Here is an 8868-nt window from a genome sequence, read left to right on the forward strand (position 1 = left end):
CTTCTAGCCCAGCTGGTGTGGCTCAGTGGTTGAGCGTCGACCCATGCACCTAGAGGTCGCCAGTTCGATTCCTAGTCAGAGCACATGCCCAGGTTGTGGGCCCAATCCCCAGTGGGGGCCATGCTGGAGGCGGCCAATTGATATTCTCTCCCATCAATGTTTCCATGTTTCTCTACCTCTCCCTTCCTCTCTCTCTAAAAATCAATAAAGAAAAAAAATTAAAATAAATTTCTTCTAAACTAGGAAGGTAGGTTTAGAAGGATAGATAATTGATGTGTAGAGGGGGAATGAGCCAAAGGATGATTAAGAATGGAGAGTTACACAGGGTGGCCCACCCAGTGGGAAATCTCTGGTGGAGTATAAATCACAGGGATGTCTACGTGACCATTTTAAGTTGTTTTCTGTGCCCTACAGTGATGTAATATACAACACACACAAAACTTGCTACACACAACAACCTTGATATATTGGCTATTTTGATTTAATTTAATTTTGTGAAAGAAGATAATTCAGGAGAAATTATAAACTGCATTTGGGTCAACATCAGTGTGCACACACAAAGGGACAACATAAAGCAGAGAATTTGCAACAACAGTTTGATGGAGACAGAAAGCCTGGGCAGAGGTGAACACAAGAATGCAAATTATCCAGGTTATTGCTGAAATGTTGGACAAGGCATGACCTTTCTACTGTGTAGAAGATATAAGCTCTATATTTTCAGGTGACCCTCACTGACCTGTGGCCCACTACACTAGTGTCTTCTCTTAGGATTGTGAGGATTTGGAGATGAGAAGGGTGCCCCTGAACACTGGGGCAGAACTCTTATCTCCGATGGTTCCTTCCACACCCAGTAGGGGGCGCTCAGCGGGCCACCAAGCAGAGCTCATAGGTTGGGGGGATGTTGCCAAAGCCTGAGATCTTGGGGGTGAGATCGATGTCAGCAGGTGGCACCAGCGGGCGTAGGGAGAACTTCTGAAGGATGGAGGTCAAGTAGAGGAAGAGTTCCATGCGGGCCATGGCCTCGCCAAGGCAGACACGCTTTCCTGTGAGCACAGTGGGGGACAGGAGGGTCGGTGACATTTGCGCTGGGATAGTGGAGTCATGAAGAGCCTTCTGACCCAACCATCCCTCTCAGCCTCATCTACTTCCTCGGCATCTCTGGGGTCATGATACCACCACTTGATAGGCTTATTAAAAAGACGCAGTGGGTTCCTAGAGTCAGTGCTCAGCTAGGATCTGTCACTCAACACGTGGCAGACACATCTCTGAATGGCTTGGATTCCATCAGATTCCAAGATGGAATGGTGGTAAAGGAACCTCGAATATGAAGATTCTGTGCATTTCAATTTCTTAAATGTTTACCAGAAGCCTAGTTGGGGAAGAAAACAAAAGCACACACTTAAATAGTGTCAGTCACCCTTCCAATGGTTTGGAGAGATTAATCTCCATTTTACAGACAGGGAGCTGAAGTACCTCCCCCCCCCCATTGTCCCCACCATTTGTAAGTGGTGGAGTTGCGACCTGTTTCCTAACCATGCTCATTTCTATAGTACAACGGTGTATGTGACTAGTTAACACTGCCTATTTCAGACAGAGACCATATGACTGGCCAAACCTAAAATAGTTTCTATTTGTTCCTTCGCAGAAAAAGTTTGCTGATCCCTACATAGTACTATTATTTGATGATTCTGGGATTCTAGGATTCTTTGAAATAGCACTCAACTCCCCTTTCAGATCTGAACCAAATCCAGACCAGTGGTCACAGGACACATCAAGCATCTTCCTGGGGGGGACACTCAGACCACAGAAACCTACCAGAAGAAAAGGGCACAAAGGCTTCATTCTTCTTGAAGCGGCCCTTCTCATCCAGGAAGTGTTGGGGGTAGAAGGCATCTGGGTAGCGGAAGTATTTGGGGTCTTTGAGGACTGAGCCAAGCAGGGGAAACACGTCAGTGCCCTGTGGTGGAAATGGGGGCGGTGAAGAGAAATCAGTGCTGGAGCATGGGGTAAGGAACCAGGAGGAGAGAGGGGTGCAGTGGAGGGAGAAGGGGTGCCAGTGAGGGTGTACTCCACCTTGGGCAGGAGGTAGCCTCGGAAATGAGTATCCTGAGTGACACTGTGGGGATATCCCAGGGGCGCAATCACTCTCTGTATCTCATGGATCACGGCATCTGTGTAGGGCATCTTGACTCGATCATCCATACTTGGGACTCGGTGGGGTCCTATCACATGGTTAATCTCTTCACAGATCTTGGCTGGAAGATAACAGAGAAAGCCACAGGGATTACACAAAATCCATTAAGCAAGTAACCGGGAGAAGGAAAGTGTCCGATAAATATTTCATTATTTGAGTTAGTAAATTCAAGCTGTACAAAGAGAATGAGGCTAGAAAAGTTGAGCGGATATGGGTTGACCTCTCCCACCACCTCCACCAGGAGAAAGCTACTGACTTGCTTTGAACTGTGTTTGAAGGTAAAGAGGTAAAGTTGGTTTTTTTCTTAAGCAAAATGAGTTCTTCATTTACAGTTACCACATGTTGGAAATGGGTTTTATGTGACTCAGACACCAAGTACAAGGTTATATTAAATAAATAACCTTCTTGTGCTGAGAATCCGAGGTTCTGTATTTAATATATCTTGTGGTTCTAATGTTTGATAAGTCTAAGACAGTGTGTTTCTAAGTTTTCAAGAGTATGTCTTCCTTCCTGTTGGGAAATACCAGGGGAGAAGAACAGGGGACCCTTACCTTGCACCTCAGGGTGCTTCATTAGCAGCAGGAATCCATGGTAGAGGGTGTAGCTCACTGAGTCTGTGCCAGCAAAGAACAGGTTGAGAGTGGTGATGACCAAGTTCTTAAGGTTGAATTCCGTGTGAGGATTATTTTTCTCCTGAAAGAGGAAGGATAGTAAACATTTACTGTTTTTCTTCTTATTCCCTCCTGCATTCAGGGAAGGGCTTTTTGAAAAGCCAGTAAGTTGGTAAAGTAACTGAGCGTTGAAAGAGGATGTTCCAAGCAGAGGAGTTAGCCAGGGCAAACATCCTTAAGTAGGGACACAGCTGCTGTATTCGAGGAGAAGCGAGTGGAGTCATCCTCTTTTCTCTGGCTGCCCTGAGAATTCTTTCCCTGTTATTAATTTTTGACAGTTTTAATATAATATGCCCTAGAGAAGGCCTGTTTGCTTCTTGGATTTGAGGACCCATGCACCAAGAGGTCACCGGTTCAATTCCCGGTCAGGGCACATGCCCAGGTTGTGGGCCTGATCCCCAGCGGGGGTCATGCAGGAGGCGGCCAGTCGATGTTCTCTCTCATCGATGTTTCTCTCTCTCTCTCTCCCTTCCTCTCTCTCTAAAATCAATAAAAGAAAAAATTTTTTAATCAAATACTTAAAATAAATAAATAAATAAAAAGTTTCTGCACTGTAAAGGAAACAGTAAAAATAAATGAACAGGCAACCCAAGGAATTTGAGAAAATATTTGCAAACCATATATCTGATACAGGGATAATATCCAAAATATATAAGAAACTCCTACAACTCAATGCAAAAAAACCTAATAATCTGATTTTAAAATGAGCTAAGTACTTAAATAGAGATTTCTATAAAGAAGACATAAAAATGGTCAACAGGGACGTGAAAAGACACTCGACATCACTAATCATCATGGAAATGCAAATCCAAACCACATAAGATACCGTTTCAGAACTGTTAGGATAATTATTAACAAAAGAGCAAAAGATGAAAAGTGTTGCGCATGTTGAGAAATTGGAACTCTTTGTACACAGTTGATGGGAATGTAAAATGTTGAAACTGCTATGGAAACAGTGTGGATAAGATCCTGAATACATTAAAAATAGAATAACTCTATGATCCAGTAATCCTACTTCTGGGTATGTATTGAAAAAATTGAAATCAGGAACTCACAGAGATATTAGCACTCCCATGTTCATACAGCACTAGTCATTTTTTTTTTTAATCCTCACCCGAGGACATTTTTTTGGATGTATCTTCACATAGAGCGGGAGGGGAGAGGGAGGAAGAGAGAGAGAGAAACATCAAACCAAGAGAGACACATGGAGTGGCTGCCACCCACACAACCCCAACCAGAGCTGGGGACAACCGAGGTACATGCCCTTAGCGGGAACCGAACCCAGGTGTCTCTGGACTGCAGGCCAACACTCTAACCACTGAGCCAAACCAGCCAGTGCCAGCACTAGTCACTTTTTAAGATTCAAAGTTTTACTTAAAAAAATGCAAAGAATTAAGACTTTTATAATTTCTACATTTTGTCTCTAGGTAGAAGGAACCATGTAAAACTATAATTGCTATATTGTTTCAAACATGTTTACAAATGGGCTTAGGGTGGCAGGCACCGTGAGATGAGAGGCAAGGATTGGGGATGGAGAACAGTACCTGGTGCATCTTGCTGAGGAAGCAGTCAATGAAGTCCCGAGGGTTCTGTGGGTCAAGGGACTCCTCGCTGATCTTGACCCTGGAGGCAATGAAGTCCTTGAGCTCTTCTGTCAAGTAGTAGATGCGATTGTGTCTTCCTGGCAAATACTGCATGATTCCGGAGTACATGTCATATAGCTGTGGAGAATAGGCACAGGGTGTGTGTCAGTGATGGGTACCTGGGTACATGGAGTCAGCATGGGCTGAATCTCTAGACAGACAGCTGGTCTTAACATCCAGGGCTGAGTCGGAGAATTAGATGTCCATTTTCTTTAAAAAATTTTTTTAAATTAATTTATTTTTGTTATAGATGTTTCTCCCCCTCCCCCCACACACACAAACACCCTCTTCCCTATCCCGCCCCCCACCAAGCATTGTTGTCTCTGTCCATTGGTTACTCATACGTGCATATAAGCTCTTTGGTTTATCTCATCCCTCCCCGCCCTGACCCTCTCCTCTGAGGTTTTCTTTAAGACACTCAGGGCATATTGATCCTTTCTTCTCAATGTTATGGGGTGGATTAAGTGAAGTATAGGCAGATGATTAGTTATCTGAGGCTGGTAGTGGGTAGAGAGGTGGCAGATGGGTACCTGTGTCCAGGGTGAGTTCAACTCAATGAATCTCTCGTTGGCCATCTGTAGCAGCTTCAGGAACTGCTTGTCCTCATAGTCAAAGCGGCTTCCAAAGAGAACGGAGCTGATAATGTTAGAGACACTGCGGTTCAGGAAGATGGTGGGTTTGATGGGGGCACCTGGATGATGAAAATGTCTATGTTGGAGGCAATGGTTAAGAGATGGGGTGTGGAATCACTTGGATGTGGGTACGAGTAATGGCTCAACTGAATAGCATGCAAGAGTCGTTTCATTTTTTTCTGTTGCATCTAGAAGCCCCATATTTCAGGTTGGTTAGTATCCACTTCCTTGGTTGAAAAGGATTCAATACCATTATGTGTGTAAAATGCCTAGCACAGTGACTGGCACGTAGTAAGCTCTCAACACATGCGAGTGGAAATTATTGTTGTTATTATTATTATTGATATGTGTTTGTGGGAAAGAAGTTCTACTAAATGACATAAAAAAAGAATGCCTACTTTCGGAGTCTAGCTCTGCCACTGTGCCTTTGGGGTATTGGGAAAACCCTCCCCTAGGCATTGATTGCATCACCTAACAAACAGGCTGCTGGTGTTAGCTCAGTGTGTTGGAAATCACTTCCCCCAAATAATGCAAACATTCACAAATATGCACTTTTACAACTGATTACTGTGGGTACATGGACAGTCAAACCTTTTCAGTAAACCCTGTTACATATCTGCAGAATTCAGGTAAGAAATTTTTGATTTAGAGAAATGTATCTCTATTTCACTGATTCATTGATTTATCTCTGTATTTCTCAATCTCTGTGCCTTTTCTCTATAGATCCCAGTGGTTCCTAAACTTATCATTGGTTAAGGAGTGAAGTTCTTTAAGAGTAATGAATTTTTTATCCAGTCTCCATAAAAGAAGTACAAACTTACGTTGTCAAAGTCTACATGCAATTTCTGGGCTTGTAGACTGACTGCCATGCACTGATTCAAGTTTCCAGACAGGAGAATCTGTAAGGGTCTTTCATGTTAACTTTTAACATGGACCCTGTTTGGGAAATACGTGAATCCTACAATTAATCTTTTCTCATCCTTTTTGTCCATAACTTTCTCCTACCAGGACCTTTCCTTTGGAAACTGAACTCACTGCAACCACACAGTCCCTTGTAGCCCTCCACCTTTTTGCACCCATACCATTGGTCTTGTGAAATTCCTCCAGTAGAAAGCTGATTTCCTCCTGGATCTGCTTCTCAATGCTCCGCCTTCCCATCCCAAAGTCCCGAAGGATGGTCAGACAGAAGTGGCGGAGAATCCTCCATCGTTCTCCATTCGCCAGAACTACACCTGCCAGAATCACAGTGTTAGGCTTCTGCCTCCCCTCCTTGTCGTGCTCAAGTCTGTGACAGATCAGGTGGTGCCAGAACATGAACGCTGTAGACTATGCTCTCAGGGAAGCCTCTCACAAACTCCCAGGCTCAATGGGGAGACTAAGCTCCCCTCTCTACAGACGAGGACTGAGGTGAAGGGATAGGGAATCAGGCAAGGAATGAGTGAATGAAGTCAAGGAGAGTTTATCAGAGGACAGACTAAGAACTGGATAAATAATGGCATGGAGGGAGTGATGGAATGCTAGACAAAGTACCCTGAAGGAGACACTGCCTCTATTTTCTACATATCACTTGGATTCTCCTGACAGGTACATGCATGGATACACAAGATCACACCTGAATACCAATCTATCCACACTAAAGAACTTACCATATAGTAAGAAACATTTAAAACTGCCAAGTGTGAGGATGGTTTGATGGATATTTGAAAATCAATGAAAGGATGCATAGAATAATCAATGCAAGTAAGATTGTTTGACTGAACTGATGGACAGACAGATGAATAAAGAAGTAAGCAGATGGGAGGAGGGGAAATGGGTACAATGCTTGAGAAGTGGATGAATGGAAGGTTGAAAGAAAAAATGGATGGAAAGATTAATAAATTTGTTGATACATGAATGGTTGGAAGAGTTATGAATAGATGGAAGAATGGAGAGAATGGTGTGAGACTACTTGAAATGGAAGGGTGTGGGCTGTTAGAGTGGATGTATGGGTGACATTAATAAGGTATCTACTGAAATGGAGGCGGCAGGGGCCTATGTGTTGGGTATGCGTGTTTGTGGAGGAAGGTTAGGAGTAAGGTTGGCTATGAGGGTTTGACTGTGTACACAAAGCATGTAGTTAACCCTTTAAAAATGAGAGCAGGTGTGACACAGCAGGCACCCTGGAGTCAGATGGTTTGGGTTCAATCCTGTTTCTACCACTAACTCACTGTGTGACATTACATAACCTTTCCTACTCACAGATTTCTTACTGGAAAAGTTACTATGATATTAATATTCCCCTCCAAGGAGTAAATGTGATAATGCACGTTGAGTACTTATCAAAGAACATGGGACACAAGAAAGTGCATCACAAACATTTCATTGTTATTGTCACCTACCATGACTTTGGAAGTTTCTCTCTAGTGAAGCCATTTTCCCACGGCCACTGAACTCATCTGCTTGGTCTACCAGGGCCTCCTTCACTGCTTCATGTCCACATAAAACCACCACTGGCCGGGAACCCATGTACACTGTAAAGACTGGGCCGTATTTCTCCCTGAGCTGGGCGTAGGAAAAGACATAACAAGAGGAAGCTATTAGTGCAGCACATAGAGGCCAATCAAGATTTTTAGGGTGAAGACTCTGAGGACACAGATGAGAGAAGGGGAAAGGGGCAAGTTCTGATGTTGGAAGTACTACTGAAGCAAACGAACAGAGGAGCCTTAACTCCTGTGATCCTGGATAAGTCCCCTCTCACACCACACCATCCCAAGCTTAGTTTCCTCATCTCTAAAATGACTGACTTGGATTACATGAACTCCAAGGTCCATTCTTCTTTCTCCAAAAGGCACAATGTCTAGAATCCTAAAATTGTATGTTACTGAGTCTCGAAGTTCTCATACAACCTGAGTGTAAGGGGTATTATGTTTGGGGATTTAAGGTACTCTGATTCCAAAATTGTGAGACTGTGAGAGTGTGAATTTCTGATATACTAGAAATTTGTGTTTCAAAGACTTTAATATTTTAGGATTCAAGAATTTTAGTTGAGCCCTGGCCGGTTTGGCTCAGCGGTTGGAGCAGTGGCCTGTGGACCAGAGAGTCCCAGGTTTGGTTTCTGCTAGGGGCACATATAAAAAAAAAAGAATTTTAGTTGAGCAAATCTGTGTTTCCAAGTGCCCGTGTTTTAGAAGTAATAAGGTTCTAAGTATATCTGGCTGTAGAGTAAGTTGCTCTTAGCTCTGTCTGAGAGGTTTGGCCAGACTCACCTTTGTGAAAGACTGAGCGACGCTACCAGCATGGAGTTGTAACACATTCCCCAGGAAGGGCAGAGGTGTGGGACCAGGGGGCAGCGTTGCCTTCTTGTTGATCTGTTTCCAGGCAGTGAAGAGGAGCAGGAAAAACAAGCAGAGCTCCAGAAAGATGGTGAAGACGTCTCTTAGCTCCATGGTGACAGGTGAAGAGGTTGCATCCAGAGTACCAGTACCTGCCTAAATATGTTCTGGGAGATCAACTCATATTAAAATCTGAACATCGTTGGATTCAAGCTTTTGGAATATGAATGCCATCAGGGAAGAGATTCTTTTATCTAGGAGTATTTATATAACTAATTTAATGCCAGATACCAAATCACAGAACCAGGAAGCTGAGAGAATACCAAGCAAGATAAATGGCAAAACATCTACATTTAGCTATATCATTTCAAACCACAGAAAATCAAACATAATGAAAAAAAAATCCCTAAAGAAGGC

General features: G+C 43.4%; 1 protein-coding gene across 1 annotated transcript; it reads right to left on the minus strand.

Annotated features, from left to right (window-relative positions):
- Positions 1 to 861: 861 nt before the first annotated feature.
- LOC118639086 (cytochrome P450 2G1-like) lies at positions 862 to 8565 on the minus strand. The gene is made up of 9 exons (XM_036275287.1): positions 8386 to 8565; positions 7519 to 7681; positions 6223 to 6372; positions 5039 to 5199; positions 4410 to 4586; positions 2746 to 2887; positions 2074 to 2255; positions 1816 to 1957; positions 862 to 1043 (listed from the first exon to the last, which is right to left on the minus strand). Exons 1-9 carry the CDS (start codon positions 8563 to 8565, stop codon positions 862 to 864), a joined length of 1479 nt encoding a protein of 492 aa, XP_036131180.1.
- Positions 8566 to 8868: the final 303 nt, after the last annotated feature.

This window comes from Molossus molossus, unplaced genomic scaffold, assembly GCF_014108415.1.
Source record: "Molossus molossus isolate mMolMol1 unplaced genomic scaffold, mMolMol1.p scaffold_m16_p_21, whole genome shotgun sequence".
Lineage (NCBI taxonomy): Eukaryota > Metazoa > Chordata > Mammalia > Chiroptera > Molossidae > Molossus > Molossus molossus.